Raw genomic sequence first — 24,122 nt, 5'->3', positions numbered from 1 at the left:
AAAAAAAAAAAGGAAATGTTCCTTAGGAATACTTAATATAGGTTAAATTTAAAAGATAATATGTCAAAATATTTATGTCAAATATGTATGCCACAGATATGTATGAAACATAAGTTTCATAATGTTCTTTACTTGTTCTCAGAGAAAAACATTTGTTTTTAAGTCCTGGTCTTGTTTATCAACTATCAAAGAAGAATTAAAGGTACTCATTGTCTGTAATTCTACGGAACTCATATCTGGGTTTTGATAGATTCTAGGAGATGCTGGCATGAAGACTTCTAGTCCTTTCATAAGTATTTAATAATATGCCACCCAATTAAATAGAAAAAGCTTTCTCTAGAGTCTTAGAGGACAATACCCTATAACACTATTCCGTTCTCTCCCTCCATGAATTCACTGACTTACCAGCCTTGATTCACTTTAACGTGGTCTAAGGTTATACTGAAACAAGGTTTTGCTATTTTGGAACTTAACACTGCAGCCAGCCAGTCAAAAGTATTTACAATTTTGAACACCCACAATAATCAATTCTCTGGGGATTTAAAACAAAGAAAACAATATCTGTGTTTTATAAGAGTTCACAATCCAACAGAAAAAGATGGTGAGGTACTTGGAGTAGAAAAATATATAAAGATTATACTCATTTACCACCATCCCACTAACTCAATGTAATAACACATTTTTTGCATGTTTTTTTCTCTTTCTAATTAGGAAAAATAAAAACTCCAGAAGCAGTGTTTTTACACTGTTAACCATATATAACTAGTTAGAACAAAAACAAATAAATGAAAAAATAAATAATATAATAATATAATACAAAGAATATACTCTTATAATGTTATGCTGTAACCCATAGCTTTTGACAGCGTAGCTTTCTATCTATAGAAAGAAACTTTTAACTTAAAAAATAGAGTAAATGTGTCACTTTGAAGTGGAATTCTCCATCAATGTGTGTATGTGTTAAGTTTAATAACACATTAAACTTTAAAAAACTCTTGATGCTTCTAGAAGCAAAAACTAGAGTAAGAGCATTTCATTTTATGAATTTGCATAAAGCAGTTTAAGAACATTTACATGTAAAAGCTATAAGCATTATATACAGAACATGTACTATCCCAAACCCTTAGAGCTATGACTTTACAGTAAAATATATTGCACAATATATTGCAGACATCTGAAAGTTGCTTCCTGATGGCTTTAATTTGTACCTCTCTAAACCTTTAATTTGTACCTCTCTAAACCTAATCAAGAGAATAAATCATTGCTATCAGTACACTTGCAATATATGCACTTGCTATATAGTAACATGAACTCAAAGATAAAGAATTACAAATATTTTTTGTCTACCACTACTTAACTAAAACATGAGTTACATATATTGAGTCCTCCAGATTTTTTCCCCCAAAGCTAGCTTTTGTTTTTAAATGTTATCAGTCCTAAAAATGTGCTTGTGCTGCTCCCTACTGGCAATATGGCCATAGTGACTTTCATACACAGGCTACTATCTCAAGGCAAAACGAATTTTTTTCATTATTTTAAAACATTTTCTGTTAAAACTAATATTTAAATATAATCTCATTCTACTTTAAAGGAATTGGTATACAGTTTAACTATCATCTAAAAATGAAAGGTTTTGTGTTTTGGCTTTTGGATTTTTGTAGTAAAAAAATAATCCCTAAAACAAAACGCTAAATTAAGCTTTGGTTCCCATCAAATGATAAAGAAAACTCAAATGAGTGGAACATAAATTAGATTGCATCCACTGAGTATAACTGGTATCAAAAATAATTTCTTTTTCCTCAAAGAACAGTACAATCTCACTTTTTATTTAAGTCATATATTTATGCATTCAAGAGCCTATGACAGATGATGTTCTTTAATAATCTATAACAAATGTTACAAAACAATATAAGATATTTGTGGAGGGGTATTGTATGGGAATTCTGCATATTATACACGATTGTTTTGTAAGTTTACAACCTTGCTAATAAAATACATATATATATATATATACACACACATGTATATATATGTAAGAGTCTGTGACAGTCCAAAGCTTGAAGGCAACTATTCACTGAGAATCTCTTTATTTCAAAGAATGGGTCATCAGGTCAACATCTGAATAGTCACCAAATGAAATAATAACATGAAGACTCTTATGCACAAGCAAATTAAGAAAACAAATTCTGAATGCAAGCAATAAAAATTCTCTTCAGAATATGTACCTGGTAAATTCATTTCACTTCCTTATATATCCTACTTCATGAACTAATTTAACTTTGTAAAATAACATGATGGTCTGCCTGTACTTTTTCTGAATAGCAGCTTGGAGGAGGTTGCTTTCTGGGTTTTTCATTTTGTTTTGTTTTGTTTTGTTTTGTCTTGTTTTGTTTTTAAACAGGAATCACCAAATTTATAAAATATGTACTGCAGAAGAAATTCTTTGAAAAGTAAACTCTGAATATCAAATTTAGTATCCTTCAAGAACTTACATTCCTAATTTTAAAATTCTCACTGGAAAAATTTAGCATTTAATGAACTTGTACTATATCACAGACTTAAATATATTATATCCAATTCTTACAACTCTGAAAGATTAACTAGCCCAAGATTACACAGTTACTAAATAGCAGAGTTAGGATTTAAACTCAGTCAATATCCAAAGCCAAACCTTTCCTCTATTTCTATGTGCTTAGTTCCACTGAATGAAGAACATAATACTAAAGCATTAAGACTTCTGAGAACTGTAGGCTAAAGCAATTACCTTTCCAATGTTTCAGGAAAGCAATACTACCTCTTAAAAAACATAAAACTGAGAGCCTCTACCAAATATCAAGGGAATTCTAATCAGCTCTCTGACTGCTATTCTAGGCTCCCGGTTCTAGAACAAGCAAGAGACAGAGCCCTGGTAGTAAAATAAACCCCAGATGAACTACAGTTCTCTGGTGTCTCATCAGTCTTCATTCTGTCATGCCAGCATGTGGGGAATAACTAATAGTAAAGGGACCCTGAAAAGCTTTATAACAGGAAAGACTAAGGTAATGTAAAACTAATCTATACCCCATTTCATACATTCTGCTATGAATGCTGATATGGAATTTTAGAATGTTAACTAAAACAACACATCTGACTTAATTTCCATCAAATTAGTATTTACCATTTCAATACTAAATTCAATCCTTATATCAATTTGGCAAAAGTCATACAATAATAACAATTCTACTTTACAGAAACATACCAGCAAGAGGTGGTTTATGTGAGTGAAGAGTACAGGGCACACTTACAATCAACTTGTGATCTGGAATGGGGAGTACTTTTATATCTGAATTCCTAATTAAAACAGAACAAGAAAGTAAATTATAATTTAAAGAACAATTTTTTACATACAAGCCACAATTGCCTTGATTTTTTCCCTGTTTAAAATAGTATCTGAATTTCAAATAATTTTAAGTATAGAAATGGAAAGAAATCAACAATTGAAGTACTAAGACATTTCCTATGATTTCCTGTTCTATAATAATGACAATTACACATTAGACAAGCAAAAGGTAATGCAAAAGTACATGTGCCATATCATTTGTTCTTTTCTTTGGGCAATTTTCAGATTTTTAAAACTGTAAAAATTAAGGAAAATCAATATAACTATATTAATAATTTTTAAAACCTTAAAATTTAATTCTTTTATACAATTTTTAAAAATCATCTTTCCTACCTTAATGGTAAAGCAGTCTTTTCTCGAATTCTCCCCAGTATAAGACCTTCATAAGGCTTTTTGTGTGGAGAATCTAATGGGAACACAAATTCTCCTGAATTGGTGATCTGATGATATAAAGGAGCCAAAACAAACAAAAAAGCATATCTGTAAATATCCAGGAAAGAGTTCTTTTTTCTATCACTATACAGTTTCTACTAAAACAGAAAAAAATTAAACCTCTAGGCTAGTGCTATCCAATAAAAATACAATGCAAGTCACAAAAGTGAACTACAAATATAATTTTAAATTCTCTAGTAGCAACATTAAAAAGAATGAGATAAAATTAATTTTAATTATGTATTTGATTTAAGGTAACATATTCAAAATATTATGTCAACATGTAATCAATTCAGAAAAACTATTTTTGGAAACCATGTTATCATTAATTCATTCACTCATCCATACAAATAATATTTACTGATTACTTTGCACTGTGACCAAATAGATCATAATAAAGCATTTTCCTTTAAAGAAAAGAGTGTCGTTAAGTACAGTCATAAGGAGAAAAGCCGGGTGGTTGATGAGATAAACAATACCTGATCCAGAGACTGGATCTTGACATCTTAAATTCAGAAATCCAATTTTATCATTTCACTCTGGGGTTATCAGATTCTCAAAGACTCACTCAAACTAATCAAACTCAAAATACAATTTATAATAATGCTAATGTGTCAATTTATCATAGGGGATATATATTTCCATTGTCAAAATATTCATATCTATTATCTATGAAATCTTGTACTCTACATCAAGGTACCTGAAGAACCAAGTAAGTGATCAGAACATCCTTTTATATCCTGTAGAGCCATCAAACACAGCATTTCTCACTCATAGTGCTGTATGAACACTAACAAATTCTTATTCTTTGGATATCCTTTATTCTCAATGCAGATAAACTCCTGTTATAACAATATGTGCAATTACCTAATAAATGTCTCATATATTACATTTTTGCTTTAAACTCTGGGCTTATCATAACCCATTTACACACTATCTCTTAGAACTAACTCCTACCACAGATGAACAGTCTAAGTTTTAACATGTCATTAATAACATTGTACTACTGGTTTTGGGTAGCTTTTTCCTGACTTAGGCTTCAGGCTTTAGCTATCAGCTATCTGTTGGAATGGGCAGGGGAGCAGGGGGTGTTATCCTCCTGTCATGGTTCTTTAGCAAATTAACCAAAGCTAACCAAGACCAAAGGTACATCATGAAAGCAAAAACAAAAACTGTAAATCTTTGTTTGCTAAATCCCATAAAATAAATACAAATAAATAATATACACAGCTTTAGAAGACATTTCAACAGACTACAAAGTACACACAAAGCACATAAAAATACAACTCTACAATGCCTAAAATGAATATATCAGCTATGTAAATATTAACGTTTAATTGATAAAAATTTGGCTTATCTTTTTAAAAGTTAGGAGAGCTTTTAATGGAATTCAGATGAGTAGACACTGTATCTTTAAAGGATGCCCAGTGCACTCTGAACTGATGTCTTATTTTTCTGTATTTTTCTGTATCCTCATAGCAAGCAGAGATATTAAAGATCATTCAACCAACCCTAGAGCTATGATGATTTCTTTTTAAAAATAGGCACTGTATCACTTAAGATTTAGAGTGTAAACAGTTCTCAGTTCTGGCATTTTCCTACCCTTTTTATTCTCCCCTACTTTTCCATTCTCCCCTGTCATCCTCAGCAACAGCAATTAAAAAAAAAAAAAGAAAAAAAAAATGAAGACACAAGGCATGAATGAAATTGTGTGTGTGTGTGTATATATATATAAAAGAAAAGAAGACGAAAGGTAAGATTATTTCCATGTTTAGGGATGAAGAGATGCCCCAAAGTCTTGTTTGTTGTTTTTTAAACTGTAGACATCAGAAATTTTTTCATATTTTACCCTGATGTCTTCCTGAGTGAGAATCCCAAAGCCCAGTAATGTGGGACCTACCATAAAAAGACACTGAAGAAACAGGTAAAAGCCTTGAGAAGAAGATAAAAGAAGAAGATAAAAGATAACAGTGAAGTAAAAGTTTTAATTAGACTATGGTGAAGGAGTAGATCAGTGACATATTAAGCATTACAAAGCAGGTGCTATCTTTATGCGATTTATATGTCACATTATGTTAACAAATTAACTCCTGAACATACCTTTACCCAGTGCCAACCAGCAACTACCTCAACAGACCAAAAGGGATAAAGTTCTTCCTTTACAAAACGCAGGTGCTTCTGTCTATTGGTCACCCAGGTAATCACAAGACAGTTCGGAGCAGCCAGTTTAGGGACAGGTATTTGCTTTATCTGCCACGGTGATAAATAACTGTACCTAAAAGTAAACAAAAACAACAACTAGGAAAAATCACTGCAGAGAAGAAAACTAAGCAAAGAGAAAACCTGTGTAACACTGACTCGGCAAGCACAAAGTTCTTACAACTAGTTGTATAGCTAAATATGAAGCCACAGTGACACCCAGTGGACATAATTTTACACACAGGTCAGAACTGACTAACTTTTTTGTTTTTACTAAAGTTGTCAGGCTGTTTATTTTTTTTAATCACTTCTAAATGCATTACATTTCAATAATTTTACTAATAATATTTAATACATGGTTTTCTCTCATTCAAAATTAAACAAATGTTATCATTTGGATCCCATAATCTTTATGTTACACGGGGGGAGACCCTGTTGCTACAAAACTTGAAACTATTTTCTCAACAACCCAAGTCAAAACCTGCAGACTTTACCTGCACAAAATAAGGTGAGGTTGGTAATGCTAAAGCCAAATTATTTCAACAAAGTTTCTCATATACCTATAATCCTCAAACCCAGCCCAAAATCCTGGCCCCATCTCACCCATCCTCATTCCCTAAAACCATTGTTATTTTCAATCCCCAACCTGTCATCCCGCTTCTTCCCTCCTTCCCAGTCAATTGCCTGGGTGTGCTGAAACCCTCATACTTTCATTTAAAAAATAAATAAATAAATAAATTCTACAGTCTTGTACCTCCTAGCCATTAATAATATGAAGTCTGGTTTCTCTTCCTAGAATACTATTTTGCTCTAAAATATCCAATCAAATGAATGTGGATCTTTCTACATCCAATGCATACAACAGGAAGGGGAGGTTCTCCTAGCTCTCTCTGCTATTTCCAGTCTATACATTTGCATAAATGTTCCTTCTCTTTGAACGTTAGGCCATCCAGCTACATTAGCCTCTAATCTTCCTTATTGACCCATTTCATCCTCACCCTCGATATTCAATGAGGATTTAATCTCTCAGATTCCTTTTAACTCATTTTGATGATTAAGTTGGCTAAGTTATAGTGTCCAGTTGTTTGGTCAAGCAACCACTGGCCTGACTGTGAGGGTATTTCATGGATTTAAATCATTAGTGGGTTGAGTGCATCTATGAATGATTATATACAATCGACAAAGGAGAATGCCTTCAGGCATGAGAGAAGTCTCCACATCCAAGCAGTTGAAGGCCTTAAAGAGAGAACTGATGATTTCAGCAGTCAGGAAGAATTTCTACCTCTACCCCAGACAGCCAGCTTCTCCTGGGAATTCATCACCACCTTCTTCAGAAGAAGGCTTTTCCTGGGGAATTCAATGACACATTTCATTGATTCTGCAGCCTACCCTAAAGAACCTGGAATTGCCAATCCCCCTAGTCTCATGAGCCAATCCCTATAATAAATCTTTTAATAGTTACATAGATATATACCCTGTCAATTCTGTTTCTCTAAAAAACCTTGACTAACACACATGCACCAACACAAACCTTGCCATTATCTAGGCAATTTCAAAACACAATTTTATAATGTGCACACTTCAACTACCCTTTACCCAAACAAATACAATTTAATTCATCCTACTTTAAAAATCTATCCCAATGGCCATAACCTGGATTTTATCATTACCCAGACTTGTTTCATCTCTGAAACTATCAACAACAATCTCTGGCCACAACCTCCTGAGTCTGTTTCTTTCTAACTGTACTTTCTCCTTGTCCTTATAGACTACCAGTTACCAATCATTTCATTGCTCTCTCACTAGCACCCTCAATTTTCAGCCCTTTTACCCTTCAGCACCACCATTCCCACAAATGTCCAATTCTAAGTCAATACTAAAATTTAATTCATACTGGGGAAATCTGGTGGAAAACATGTAGAACTGCAGATTGTAGTTAATAAACATTTACTAAATCCATTCTCAGGCTCTCAAAATACTCATCAATTTTTTTACTTATCCTTGGTCGACTGCTAAAAACCCACACCATTTTTCACATCTGGTACCCAAATTCATGCTTAGCAGATGAATTTAACTCATACATCAGTAAAACTAAAGGCCAGGATTCTCTAACTATCCAACCTTCTCCACCCTCCTTTACAGATCTTCACTTATCTATTTCTAGGCACTACTTAGACAAACGCATGTCTTCTCGTATTTAAAGCTCAACTTTCAAGCTATACTCTCTTACTCCTATCTTCTATTATCCTGTAATGCCAATAAATTCCCCCCTTCTGTATTTTCATCTTCTCCACTAGTTCCTTACCCTCAGTCTATAAATATATTTATACTATCCAATTTTAAAAGAAGGAGAAGATAAAAAGGAAGAGGTGGGAGGAAGGGAGAGAAACAAGGAAGAAAAGAAAAATTCCCTCAATTCAGACACCCTCCTTTCACAGCTAAGGAGTGGTATGCACTGGTCTTTCTTTCTCTCCTCTTGTTTATTCCTCAATTGACTCTATTAAGGCTTCTATCATTATACCTGCTCTAGAAAAATATAAATGACCTACTAATATCCAAATGCAATAAACACTGGAATCTAGCTCTGCCACATGCCCACTGTATTATGTCAATAAGTGATTAATAAATACTTTTTCAATAAACAAATAAATGAATAAAAGAACAGAACTCAAGTACCTAAGTTTCCTTATATCTAGATTAGAACCCTTTCAGGAGACCAGCATTTCTTATGATCAAAGCTATGATTTTAAAACACTAAATTAGCAGCAGTATGAAAAATGTCAGGTTAAAATTTGACATGTAGATGGTTTAAATAATTGCAGATTTCTTGGCTGTCTTAATTATACTTAATTTGAAGGGGCAGGAAGAAATACTCCAACTCCCTCTAACGGCATGGGAAATAACTGAGCAAGTTCCAGAAGGTGCATCTGTATGTGGTGTAATGGAAAATGTTCGGTACCACCTATGTAGTATTCTTGCCAACAATGTTTAATCTGAATCTAATCATGATAAAAATAATCAGATAAATCTAAGTTATAAGATATTTATAAGAAAACTTGAAAAATTTCAAGGTCCTGGGAGATTTTTTAAAAATGGCTTAGGGGAAAAAAAAATGGCTCAGAGACTGTTATATATTAAAGGAACTAAAGAAACATAAAAAGCAAATGCAATGAATGATCCTTGATTGGGACATGGATCTAAAAAACAAAAACAAAGCTATAAAGAACAATCTGAAGATAAGCAGGGAAATCTAAATATTTACTATCTTATCAATGTTAACTTTTGGGGGGATGATCATGTTATTGAACAGGATAGAAAACTACCCCTATTTTCATTACTAAAAAAAAAAGCAAATGAAATTTAAAAAAGTAATTCTTGGAGTAAACAGGAATACTTATCAAAGATTACAGAATTGGCATCTTTGATTCTTTTAATTTAATATTTTATTTTCTAATAATGAGAAGCAAAGAAGTAGTCTGCATGATTAATCAGTAACCTGTCTACCATTATGAAGTTTTCTACAAAATTATTAACTGACTACTTAACTGTCAATGAGCATACATAACAAAGAATACAGATTTTATAAAATTAGTTCAAAAAAGATATAAAATAAATAAACAAAAACTACAACAAACCATGGGGAAGGTGGAAAATCTAATTTCCATAGTCGCCATGTCATATTACTCAAAATATCCAGTGTACAGCAAAAAAATTATAAGACACACAAAGAAATATTAAATTATGACTCATACCCAAGAAAAAGGTCAACAAAAATTGTCTTTGAAAAAGTGCAGACACTGACCTCATACCCAAAGACTTTGATTAAGCCATTTTAAATATGTTCCAAGAGCTAAAGGAAACCATGGGCAAAGAACTAAAGGAAAGCAAATACAGAATATCAATCAATCAAAATTATAAAAAGGAATCAAATATAAATTCTGGAGTTGAAAAGTACAAAAAATAAAATGAAAACTGTACTAGAGAGTCTCAACAGCAGATTTGAAAAGACAGAAGAAATAATCAGCAAACTTGAAGACAGGTCAACTGGTATTCTCCAAACTGAGAAACAGAAATAAAAAAGAATGACGAAAAAGGAACAGAGACTAATAGCCTGTGGGACACCATCAAGCATACAAAACATATGCATAAACTGGAAAATGACCTTATATGGAAGGTTCAATGCGGATCAGCAGAATATCCATGTCTACATAAAATACCATGACTTTAAAATGCTGTTTGACCTAAAGTAAGGGGGAAATGGAAAGGAGAAATGAGTTTATATGGCTACGAGTTTCTAAAAAAGAGTCTGGAGGCTGGCAGAAGGTTTGCCCTCATGCACAACTGAGCAGAGTCAGAGAGACAGATAAAGCAGATACAACCCCCAGATATTGGTTCCTTTGAGGGCTAAAGAGACCCATGGGAGTTATGGTCATGGCCGATGGGGTTAACTACCAGGGCAGATGGCCCCTCTTTGGAAATGGTGTTTATGTGTGATGAATCTGGACTCAGATGGGATCTCCCTTCATAAGACTTTCATGCTAATGTGCTGGAGGTGCAGTTAATGTTGGGGTTTAAGATATATTTAGGGGATTTGAATCTCTGGACTGACAATGTGATAGCCAGATCCTGAGCCTCAACAGACTCCAGCACCTACAATCTGATTTATTGGACTTACCACACTCAGCTAAGATGGAGGTGAAGAAGGACAACCACCACACCATGGAGCCTAGAGTGATTACAACTGAAAATGGGAGGATTGCATCCAGCATCCAGGTGGAATCTGAGCCTCCTCTTGACATAAAGGTGCAATGGACACAACCAATCCAGTGTCCACATAGAAGAGGTGGCATTGGATTGGGAAAAGTGGACATAATGGACAAAGGGTATGGGGAAAGGCAGGAAGAGATGAGAGGTGGAGGCGTCTTCGGGACATGGAGCTGCCCTGGATGGTGCTTCAGAGGTAATCACCGGACATTGTAAATCCTCACAGGGCCTACATGATGGAATAGAGGAGAGTATGGGCCATGATGTGAACCAATGTATATGAGGTGCAGAGGTGCCCAAAGATGTACTTACCAAATCCAATGGATGTGTCATGATGATGGGAACGAGTGTTGTTGGGGGGGGGGGAGAGGGGGGGTGGGGGGGTGGGGTTGAATGGGACCTCACATATATATTTTTAATGTAATATTATTACAAAGTCAATAAAAAATAAAAAAATTAAAAAAAAAAAAAAAAAAAAAAAACATATGCATAGGGGAGCCCCAAAGGGAGAAGCAAAAGAAAGGGACAAAGAATATCTGAAGAAATAAAGATAGAAAAGTTCCCAAATACGAAATACTTTAATCTACACATCCAAGAAACTTAATGAGCTCTAAGTAGAATGAATTCAGAGACATTATAATCAAAATGATGAATGACAATGTAAGAACTTGAAAGTAACAAGAAAAAATTCACATATAAGAGATTCACAATAAGATAACAAACAATGAAGGCTAGAAGACAATGTGATCATATATCTTAAGTGCTGAAAAAAAAAATATCAACCCAAAATTCTATGTCTGGCAAAAGTATCCTTCAAAAATGAAGAGGAAATTAAAACATTTCCAGATAAACATAAACAAAGAGTTCATCACTAGCAGACCTGCTCTACAAAAATGCTAAAAGAAGTCCTTCAGTCTGAGTAAAAGAACACTAGAATCAACACAAAGAAACAAAGAACCCTAATAGAGTTAACTACATAGGTAAATATATAATACAGCATTAATGTCTTTTTAGTTTGTAATTCCTTTTTTTCCTATCTGATACAAATGACAATTCCATGAAGCAATAATTATAACTCGAGGTTGATGGGCACACAATGTATAAAGATGTAATTTGTGACAATAACAACATAGGGGAGAAGGAAAACAGAACCATATAGAAGCAAAGTTTTGTATACTATTGAAATTAAGTTGAATTAATGGTAACTAGGCTGTCATAAATTAAGATGTTAATTGTAATCTTCAGGGCAACAATTAAGAAAATAACTCAAAAATATAGAGTAAAAGAAACATAGCAGGAAGCAGTATTGGGTCAACTGACAGAGTGTCCACCTATCATATGGGAGGTCCAGGGTTCAAACCCAGGGCCTCCTGACACCTGTGGTAAGCTGGCCCACACACAGTGCTGATGCACGCAAGGAGTGCTGTGCCACACAGGGGTGTCCCCAACATGAGGGAGCCCCATGTGCAAGGAATGCACCCCTCAAGGAGGGCCGCCCCGTGCAAAAAAAGCGCAGCCCGCCCAGGAGTGGTGCTGCACACACAGAGATCTAAAGCAGCAAGATGACGGAACAAAAAGAGACACAGATTCCCGGTGTCACTGACAAGAATGGAAGCGGACAAAGAAGAACACACAGCGAATGGACACAGAGAGCGGACAATGGGGGGCGGGGGACAGCAAAGGGGAGAGAAATAAATAAAAAGTAAATCTTTAAAAAAAACAATAGGGGAATTAAAATGGTACATTAGAAAATATGTATTAAGGTAGTAATGGAGGAACTGAGGAAAAAAGGGAAGCAAAACATAGAAAATAGCAAAATGGATTAAATAAGGCTTTATAATTAGTCATTTCATTAACTCTAAGTGGATTAATGTTCCAATTAAAAACAAATTAAACAATTAAAAATAATGTTCCAATGAAAAACAAAGCTTTACAGAATGGGTGAAAAATGGATCCGGTTATATGTTATTGACAAGAAACTCACTATAGATAAAAAGTCAAATAGGTTGAAAGTAAAAGAATGGAAAATGATACACCATGCAAGCAGTAATCAAAATACAGCCAGAATGGCTATATATCTGATGAAACAGATTTTAAGACAAAAATTGTCATGAGAGACAAAAAAGAATATTATGTAATGATAAAAGGGTCAATCCATCAAGAAGATATCACAATTTAAAAAAATACATGCACCGAACAAAACACAAAAATACATGAAACAGAAACTAACAAAATTGAAGGAAGAAAAAGACAATAATAGATGGAGATTTCATTATCCCACTTTCAACAATAGAAAGAACTAGACAGAATATCAGCAAGGAAACAAAAGACCTGTACAATACTATAAACCAAGTAGACTTAAAGGACAGCTATAGAACACACCACCCAATCACAGTAGAACACACATTCTTTTAAAGCGCAAATGGAACATTCTCCAGGATGGACCATATAGTGGTCACAGAACAAGACTCAATTAATTTTAAAAGACTTTGTATGACAAAGTATCTTCTCAGACCACAAAAGAATGAAATTGGTTATTAATTTAAAAAGGAAATTTGGAATACTGACAAACGTGATACTTAAATAACACTACAAAACAACCAAAGGGTCACAGAAGAAATCACAAGGGAAATTAGAAAATGCTTTGAGATGAATGGAAAAAAAAAACAAACCCATATTAAACCTTATGGGATGCAGTAAAAACAGTGCTCAGCAGAATATATATAGTTGTAAATACCTACATTAAAAACAGGAAAACCCCATACCAAGAATCTAATCTTCCACTTTAAGACACCAGAAAAAGAAGAGCAAACTAATCCAAAGCAAGAAGCAGAGAAATAGAGAACAGAATAACAATACAGAAAATCAACAAACCCAAAAGCTAGTTCTTTAAGAAGATAACAAAACAAAACTGACAGACTTTTAGGTAGAATGCTCAAGACTAAAAAAAGACTCAAATTACTAAAATCAGGAATGAAAGCAGGAATATTACCACTGACATTACAGAAATGGAAAGTATTATAAAAAATATTATGAATATATGCCAAAAATTAGATAACCTTGATAAAATGAACAAATTCCTAGAAAGATACAAGCCACCAAAACTAAGGAAGAAATGAAAAATCTAAATAGACAAATAACAAATAGATTATTAATAATCAAAAAACTTCCCACAAGGAGAAGCCCATGACCAGATTCACTGATCAATTCTACTAAACGTTGAGAATTCACAGATCAATTTTACCATATGTTTAAAGAAGAATTAATATCAAATCTTCTTCTAATACTTCCAAAAAATAGAAAAGAACACTTCCTAAATCATTCTGAGACCAGCATTACCCTAATATCAAAATCAGAAAAGACATCATCATATATATCCCCACATTCTATCCCCTCCTTTTGACTGCACACTCATACTCTACCACACCTCCAAATCCTCTTCCTACTCTGCTTCTGCATTTATTTATCATTTTTACAGCTGAACAAGGAGAAGTCACAATCAATAAAACATCTAATGGTGCAGACAAATTCATGGCATATAGTCCAAAATTCCTATTAATCTTACCTAGAGTGGAAAGTATAGAAGGAAAGATGGAATTTAAACAACCACCATTTGGCAATCATCATAATAACTGATCTGGTCATGAATCATCTATGGATGCTGTATTACTTTTCTATGGATGCCATGACAAATTACCTCAAAAATGGCAAAGTCATGAAAGAGCAGAAAGACTATTCTAGATTAAAGTATACTAAAGGCATTTGATAACTGAACATAATGCATGATACAGGATTTTATTTAGCTATAAAGGACCTTTGTGGGACAAGTAGTGAAATCTGAATATGGTGTGTAGATGAGATAATAGTACTTTATCAGTAAGTTTTTACAATGTTACTCAATTTTAATACCTTGATTATATAAGAGAATATCTTTGTTTTTAGGAAACAAACACCAAAGTGTTTAAGAGTAACTTAGTCTTTTTCTTAAATAACTTGTTTGCAAGCATTGAGAAAAAAAAATTATAGAGATATCTAAACACACACAGAGAAGGAATACATGAATTCTTTGTACTATTCCTGCAACTTTAATAGAAAAAAATCCTATTGGCACAATTCAAAACCAAAACACCTAAGGAAGTTGGACAACCAGCAAGATGGCAGCAGAGTAAAGAGCTCCTAGAGTCAACTCCTACAGGGCAGTTAGTAAACACCCAGAGCTATCTGAAGCACCTGTTTGGGGGCTCCAGAAGACCAGAAGAGCATCCTGCGACATGCTTAAAGAATGGAAGGAGAAGACAGCCCATCTGTAGGGAAGTATCCTAGGTACAGCACTCTATGCCATGGAGGCCAGTGCCCATCCTCCACTGGAGGCACCAGCCGCCTTGGGAGCTGTTCCGCGGCTAGAATTGGAAGCTACACTTCCCAAAAATGGGGGACGAAGAGATGACTGAACACAAACTTCAGCTATTGATGAGTAAATTCAGCAGGTTAAAGTATAATCCTAAAAACAGCTAAAGTTTGAAACTGCCCAAGTTAGAAAGAGGCTGGTAGCTGCCATCTTAACTCCATACCTGGCATTGGGTGGACGGAAAATCACAGTGCTGATAGGGACTGGTTTCTCTCCAGGCCAGATGGCAGCTCTGGCATAAGCCCCAGCCCCACATCCAGCAAGGAGGAAGCTGGGGGGAACCTGTGCCAGCCTCTCTGGGAAAGTACTGGCCCAGTACTGGAGGTCAGGAATTGTCCTACTTTGGCAGCACAAGCTGCCCCAGGAGCAATTCTGTGGCTGGAACTGGAAGCTCCATTTCCCAAAAACAGGGAGGAAGAGACAAATGGCCATCGATTTCAGCTAATGATTAGTAAATTCAGCTGGCTGAAGTATAACCCTAAGAACAGCTAAAGTTTGAACCTGTCCACGTTAGAAAGAAGCCAGTGGCCACCACTTTGACTCCACCCCCAGCCTGAGGGGAAGCCAGGCTGACCGAAAATCACAGTGATGATAGGAACCAGTTTCTTTCACCCAGCTCAGCCTGCAGCCCTAGCCTAGGCTTCAGACCTACCTCTGGCAGGGAGGAAACTGGTGGGCCCTACGCCAGCCTATCCAGGTAAGGGCAGGTACATTTGGCTGGCACAGATTGAATAATCAGAAGTCTCCTGGGGCAACTGCAGTCATTTTGGACCCACACTGCATAGACTGCTGCCCACACCTGCAGCTCCATTCCCACCCCCAGCATGGGAAAAAGAAGCATGAAGCTTCATCAGTCTCTCTGGGCAACTATAGTCTAGGTCTGCACAACTTGAATTATTCCACACAGCTGTAATTCTGTCCCTACCCCTGGCAAAGGAGAAAATTGGGAGACAGTTCATCAGTCTCTGGGGCAATGAGAGCAGCTTGAGCCACCACAGCTTATACTGCCAACTACAACCTTGGCTCCTACTGCACAACCAGCAAGGGAGAAATGGCAGGAAGCCCTAAACTAAAGAGAAAAACTGCACCCAGAATAAATACATCTAGTACAGATGCAAAGACACCAACGAAAAATTAGAAACCACACCAAGAAACAGGAAGGTATGGGCCACTTAAAAGAACAAGATAAGTCTCCAGATGACATAAAGGAGTTGAGACAACCAATCATAGATGTTCAAACAAATCTCCTTAATAAATTCAATGAGACTAACAGATCATGGATATTAAGAAGACATTGGATGACCACAGAGAAAAATTTGAAAGCATACACAGAAAAACAACAGATCTTATGGGAATGAAAAGTGCAATAAATGAAATTAAAAATACGTTAGAATCATATAATAGCAGATTTAAGGATGCAAATGGTGAACTTGAAGAAACAGCCTCTGAAAGTGAGCATACAAAAGAATAAAAGAATGGAAAAAATTGAACAAAGTCTCAAGGAACTAAATGACAACAAGAGACATGCAAACATACATGTCATGGCTGTCCCTGAAGAGGAAGGGAAAAGGGACAGAAAAAATATTTGAAGAAATAATGGTAGAAAATTTCTCAACCCTATTGAAGAACATAGATATCCATGTCCAAGAAGCACAACATACTCCCATCTGAAAAAATCCGAAGAGACCCATTCCATACTAATCAGAATGTCAATGCCAAAGACAAAGAGAGACTTCAGAGAAAAGTAATGCATAATACATAAGGGACACCAAATAAGATTAAGTTCTGATTTCTCACCAGAAACCATGGAGGCAAGAAGGCAGTGGTACGATATATTTAAGATACTACAAGAGAAAAACTTCCAGCCAAAAATCTTATATCTTGCAAGGATGCCTTTCAAAAATGAGGGCAAGATTAGAATATTCACAGATAAACAGAAACTGAGAGAATCTCGAATCAAAGAGACCAGATTTTCAAGAAATACTAAAGGGTGTGCTAGAGCCTGGAAAGAAAAGACAGGAGACAGAGCTGTGGAAGAGAGTCTAGAAATGAAGATTGTATCAATAAAAATAACAAAAAGTGTCAAAAGAGTGGTGACAATAAAATATAACAGATAAAACTCAAATAGTCAGGAATAAACTAAACCAATGATATAAAGCACTTGTATTCAGAAAACTGCAACTCAATGTTAAAAGAAATCAAAAAAGGCCTAAATAAATAAAACAACATTCCATGCTCATGGTACAGAAGAATAAACATCATTAAGATGTCAATTCTACTCAAACTGATATACAGATTCACTGCAATCCCAATAAAAACTTCACCAGCATTTTTTTTTTAATCAAAAGCACGATTACCAATTTTATTTGGAAGGGTAAGGGGTCCTGAATAGCCAGAAATATCTTAAAAAGGAAAAGTGAAGTTAGAGGACTCTTATCATCAGACTTTAAATCATGTTACCTTGCTACAGTGGTAAAAACAGCATGGTACTGGCATAAAAACTGACACAAAGACCAAGGGAACCAAACTGATAGTTCAAAAACAGACCCTCACATGTATGGTGAAGTGATTTTGACTAACCTGTCAAACCCACTCAGCTTGGGCAGAACAGTCCATTCAACAAATGGTGCTGAGAAAACTGAATATCCATAGCCAAAAGAAGACCCCTATCTCACACCGTATCCAAAAATTAACTCAAAATGATTCAAAAACCTAAATATAAAAGTAAGAACCATAAAGCTTCAGAAGAAAATGTAGGAAAATATCTTCCAATACCTGGTGGTAGGTGGTGGATTCATAAAGGAGATTAAGAGGACGATGATGGACTACTGATGTTTAATGTATGTAGAAGTTTTAATGAGCTTTACTGTAAAAGTGTGGAAACGTATAGAGTGGATGGTAACACATAGTATATAACAGCCAGTTTATAAATGGTGATGTGGCTGAAAATGATAGTCTAGGGTTGTAAATGCCAATTGACAGAATGCTTGAGAATAATCTAGGAACTGAATAGCACAGTAAACCCAGATGTGGATGAGAATTGTGGTTGATGGTACAGATGCAAGAGTGTCCTTTGTGAGCTAGAGCAAATGTACACCATTATTTGATCATATCCAAATACAGGAAAATATGGTGGGAATGTGGGGAAGTACGGGAAAAATACAACTGGAGTGACCTATGGATTGTGGTTAGCAGTAAGAATATAATACTCTTGCACCTATGCCAAAGATGTACTGTGTGGACAATGGGGCAGTATGGAAAATGTGCCAAATGTACACTATGTTTGTGGTAACAATCAGATTATCTTATAATCTATAACAATGTTCCACCACAGTGTGGTATGTTGAGAGAGGGGTTTGGTTTGGGGATTTTGCACATGTGCATGATTGTTTTATAAGTTTACAACCTCTGTCATAAACTATATATTTAAAAATAGTAACAGGTTGGGTTGGGGGGAAAATACACCAAATGTAAGATAAGGACTAAAATTAATAGTAAGATTTTGACAATATTCATTCTTAATCTATTACAAATGTCTCATGACAACGCAAGGTGGTGGTGGAGGTTCAATACATGGAACTCCTGTATGATGTTATGCATGTTTGCTTTGTAATTTCACAACTTTTACTCTATACTTATTGTTTATATATGTTTATATATAAATGATATAAAGATAATAATAATAATAGGGTGGGTTGGGGGGAAATACTTTGGTAGTAGCAATATTTTGATGATGCTCTTTAATCACTAGTTTAAAAATGTTTAACAACAGTGCAAGATATTGGTGGTAGGGTGAGGTAGGTTTGTTTTGTAAGTTCACAACGATTACTATACACTTAACTTTTATGTATGTTTATGTATGAGTGATATACTACAATAAATTTTTTAAAAACTGAAAAATTTTAAAGAGCGTAAGGAATTTAAATGTAATTGTGCGCAGTGCTGATGCGTGCAAGGAGTGCCGTGCCACACAGGGGTGTGCCCAGCATAGGGGAGCCCCACGCGCAAGGAGCACGCCCCGTAAGAAGAGCCGCCCAGCACGAAAGAAAGTGCACCACGCACACAGAGAGCTGACACAACAAGATGTGCAAGAAAAAGAGACACAGATTCCCGTGCCACTGACAACAACAGAAGTGGAGAAAAAAACAAGACTCAGCAATTAGACACAGAAAACAGACAACTGGGGTGGTGAGGGGGGAGGGAAATAAATAAATAAATAATTTTTTTAAAAATTAATAAATATAATTGTGAAGATGTGGAAATTGCAAATGAAGTTTAAGTCAAGGAAATAGGAACTGTCAACCTAAAAAACTGAACAGTGAGAAGAAATGTCAACTGAAGACATTGTCTAGAACTAGAGGGGGAGGGGGAAACCTCTTAAAGTTTAAAAAAAAAGTTATCATATTATGAGGAAAAAAATACATCAAATGTAAGCTATGGACCATAATTAGCAGTAATATTTTGATGATGCTCTTTTATACTCTGTAACAAATGTCTCTCAGCAATGCAAGGTGTTGGCGGCAGGGTAATGTATGAGAATTCTGAATGTTACGCATGAACGTTTTTAAGCTCACAACTTTTCTAATCTAAAAAAGGTATTACAAAGAGATGTCATCTTGGTAACTAATTAAACTTTTTGGGTTAATTTAGGTGATGTAAACTAAAATAAACATAAGAATGGATTAGACAAATTCATTCATGACCAATCCATAGCAGGTTATATTACTTTTGGCATTCTTAGACCTACATATAGTTTCAAGAGAATCATCCTGAATTATCTAGTTAAGGAAATTAAAATTTTAAAACTGTTTAAAAAATTTTAGAAGTTTCAGAAAACATGAATCATAGAGCAATTTTTTAGTATACTTAACGAGAATGTACAAAGGACTGCAGAGTTTTTAGATAACATATATAATAGATATTTCCACTTACCTGTTACTTCTTTTAACTGATTTGTTCTGCCATGGTGGATCTATCACAATTACATCATATTTTACCCCACCTGAAAACAAAGACAGAGTTTCAGAAAAAAACCTTCTATACATGATCACTCTAAACACGAAATAAGTACTTCAAAACGGCAGTCACGGGAAGCGGATTTGGTCCAATGGATAGGGCGTCCAGCTACTACATGGGAGGTCCAAGGTTCAAACCCAGGGCCTCCCGACCCATGTGACGAGCTGGCCCACGCGCAGTGCTGATGCGTGCAAGATGTGCCATGCCACGCAGGAGTGTCCCCCGTGTAGGGGAGTCCCATGCACAAGGAGTGAGCCCCATAAGAAGAGCTGCCCAGCGCGAAAAAAAAAAAGTGCAGCCTGACCAGGAATGGCACCACACACACAGAGAGCTGACACAGCAAGATGATGCAACAACAACAAAAAAACGAGACACAGATTCCAAGTGCCGCTAAGAAGAACACAAGCAGACACAGAAGAAAACACAGCAAACGGACACAGAGAGGGGTGGGGCAAGGAAGGGGAGAGAAATAAATAAAAAAATAAATAAATCTTAAAAAAAAAAACTGCATTCACTATAAATACAAATGTAACGGAACACAACAAAAAAGGCTTTGTGGCATTTATTAAAATAATTTATCTTAAAAAAACTGGAGATTTCCCTTACAAATTATTACCTCTAAAATTTTAACATAATTTTACCTCTTGCAATTTTTACAGAGTCTACCTGCAGATGATTACAGCTCCACTGAGTTGGGCACTAATGATTTTCAAATTCCCATAATTCTCACAACCATATAAATATGATCCTATCAAGCCTAGGTGCTTTACTTTTTTTGAACTTTTAATTTGGAAATAATTTCAGTCTTATTTCAAAAGTACATAAGTAGTACAAAGAGTTCCCATATACCTTTCACTCAGATTCACCAAATGTTAACCTTTTAGATAACAATATAATTCTAAAAACCAAGAAATTAAAATTGATACAATAATAATAGATATATCCACCACAATAAAATTTCCCCAATTTTCTCCTAATGTCCTTTTTTCTGGTCCAGTTCCAAACCAGAGTTACATGTTGCATTTAGTTGCCAGGTCTTCTGAATCTCCTCAGTGTTTCTTTATCTTATATGATCCTGACACTTTTGAAAGCTACCAGCTAGTTAATGGATAGACTGTCTCACAACATGGGTGTAATGTTTCCTCATGATTAAATGTAGGTTATTCACTTCTGGCAATAGTACCACAGAAGCAATATTGTACCCTTATCAAAGCATCGTATCAGGAGGTACATGAGGTCAATATATCTCATTATTGTGTGGCAACCTTTAATCACTTAATCCAAGTGTTGTCTGCCAGGTTTCTCCATGTAAAATTATTTTTTTCCCTTTATAATTAATAAATATTTTGCAGGAGATTATTTGAGTCTAGGCAAATATTCTGTGTCTCATCTTTTCACTTATTCTTTTGACATCCACTGGAGATATCTGCCAGCAATAGTCACTACTATGGTAAATTATCAAACGGAAATTTTCGGTTCCATCATTTCATCCACACTTATTAGTTGGAATTTCACTGTAAGGAAGAACTGTCCTTTCTCCCCTTTTTTATAAATATTAAGTATATATTTTAAATGCATAATCAAAAATGTTGCAATCAGAAGAACTCAAGTTAAAATAAGGGGTAACAACTCTTCCACTGGAGTAACAAACATCAAAAAATCACAGCAGGGAAGAGGATGTGGCCCAAGCAAATGGGTTCCCGCATACCCCATGAGAGGTCCCAGGTTCAGTTCCTGGTGGCTCCTGGAGAAGACAAACAAGAAAGCGAGATGACACAACAGGAAGGTGCAGTGAGCTGACAAGATGACACAACTAAGAGGAAAGACAAATGAGACCCACAACAAACCAAGGAGCTGAGATGGCTCAAGGGATTGAGCACGTCTCTCCCCACATGGGAAGTCCAAGGTTTGGTTCCTTGTGCCTCCTAAAGAGAAGATGAACAGACAGAGCACAGAGCAAATGGAGAGAGAGAGCAGACGGCGAGCTCGAGCAATGAGGTGGGGTGGGAGGCGGGGAATAGGTAAAATAAATCTTTAAAAAAAAGAAGTCCAAACATAGTATGACTTTTTCATTAATTCGTTCTACTGTCATTTACCTTTGAAAAGTTTATGACACTGTTATATGCATAATCAATCATCTGTAAGATGGCTTGATAGTAATTAAAAGAAACTTTTCATTAATAAGCTATGTTGTAGTTGTTTCATAACTTTAAATTTGCTCTACAATGTCCAAATAATAACAGCTGATTGCATTTGATTTGAACATCTCTTATACACCGTATGCCTTAGGACATGTTGTATAATTTATTAAAAACAAATAAATCACTGCACTAAGCACCTGGTGCAAATTATCTCATTTAATCCTAAAACAACCCTAAGAAGTAGGTATATCACATATTCATTTCATAGATTCAGAAACTGAGGTTCAGTTTTGTGAAGCGATAGCGCAAAGACTCACAGTTAAGTTTCAGAATCTAAATTCAAACCCAGGTCTGTGACTGTGGATTTCAATATTTAAATTCTTTAACATTGTGAAGAAAAACTTCTTAAGGCATTTTAGACAATAAACTTGAACATGAGCTTAAAATTTAAACTAAAATTCTGGGAACAACTCAGAAATTAATATTCATATCTGATGTGCCCCTACTTTGCTATGAAGAAGAGTTAGCAAAACAACAAGTAGACAATGAGCAAAAACAAACAAGCAAGGAACAGATGCGGCTCAAGGAGCTGAGCACCCGACTCCCACATGGGAGGTCCTGGTTTCAGTTCCTGGTGCCTCCTAACAGAAAAAGCAAACAACAAGCAGACAACAAGGAAAAAAAAAAGAGGGCAAACAACAAACAAAAACAATGAGCAATACAGGCAAGGGAGCAAGGGAGCCATCTCAGTGGGGAGAGGGTATTTAAAAAAAAAGAAGAGTTAAGTAAAGTCAATTGGGTAAACACAATTGTATCCAGAATTTCTAAGTAAGCACAGTAACTATTATTTATTCTCTTGGAGACTAATTAGGTTAAGAATTCAAAATAAAATTTTTAAAAAAGGAAAAAGGCAGCACTTTAAAATAAACTTTAATTCCAAGATTAAACTTGGAAAAGTGTTAACCCTTTCTCATAAAATGTTGACACTCATTCAAAATTCAAACTAGGTCTTGACTTTTGAAGTTGCAAAAAAATTATCTATTTCTAATAATAAACATAATAATTACTTACAATTCAGAAGTGGCTGCATATAAGAAACGTCAGACAAAAGAAAACTGCTTTTTGGTGGCAGCAGGTATTTCTGTCCCATTAACGTAATCATTTTTGTATAGCTAGAGTTGTTTACAACAACCCTTGAAAGTAAATCCTGCTCTGTAATAGACATATCATCTTCCATTAATTGTAATGTCTCAAGTTTCATTTCACTCAAAAAAGGCAAATGTTTTGCCATTTCACATAATTCCGACAAATTGCAGGTATCAACTGGTAAAGTAAGGGGTTCACTATACTTGTCCTGCTTGTCAGAAATTGGAGAAAGAAAGCCACTTTTGAGACCTTCTTGAACTAACTGTGAAGATCCATCCAAAATCAGCCCCCTGATCTGTAAGAGAAAATTTTAAGAATATATGAAAAGAAGGACACTGACACTGAAACAATTTAATAAAAAAAAAAATTTACACTATTTTTAAAATATTTGAATTTATACATTGAAGTCAACATTCTTAATGCTTACAATAAAATACAATACTAGAATAAAAGGAATGTATTGGTATATATTTGAATTGTTTCCTGATTGTAGAATGAAGCAAACCTCAGAAATATACCAACAATTAAATAACCAAGTAATATAATAGGAAAATATATTCTTAAAATTTGTCCTTAAAAAGGACACATAATGTAAGATCTCACTGATTGGAAACAATTAGAATAAGCAAACTCATAG

The 24,122-nt window shown here is 35.0% G+C and overlaps 1 protein-coding gene across 5 annotated transcripts in view; it reads right to left on the bottom strand.

Annotated features, from left to right (window-relative positions):
* Positions 1–24,122, bottom strand: part of METTL4 (methyltransferase 4, N6-adenosine) — a 43,914-nt gene that overhangs the window by 2,977 nt on the left and 16,815 nt on the right. For 3 of the 5 annotated variants that reach the window (XM_058277495.2, XM_058277496.1, XM_058277494.2), the window contains exons 4-8: positions 23,411–23,780; positions 20,115–20,184; positions 5,912–6,086; positions 3,713–3,819; positions 3,239–3,330 (exon numbers count right to left, since the gene is read on the bottom strand). In XM_058277495.2, the coding sequence (XP_058133478.1) occupies positions 3,239–3,330; positions 3,713–3,819; positions 5,912–6,086; positions 20,115–20,184; positions 23,411–23,780 (814 nt within the window). The remainder of the gene's footprint in view (positions 1–3,238; positions 3,331–3,712; positions 3,820–5,911; positions 6,087–20,114; positions 20,185–23,410; positions 23,781–24,122) is intronic. The other 2 variants (XM_058277497.2, XM_058277498.2) reach the window with 1 other exon arrangement.

The sequence above is a fragment of the Dasypus novemcinctus genome, chromosome 16 (genome assembly GCF_030445035.2).
Source record: "Dasypus novemcinctus isolate mDasNov1 chromosome 16, mDasNov1.1.hap2, whole genome shotgun sequence".
Lineage (NCBI taxonomy): Eukaryota > Metazoa > Chordata > Mammalia > Cingulata > Dasypodidae > Dasypus > Dasypus novemcinctus.
This window is presented reverse-complemented; position numbering and strand designations above follow the sequence as displayed.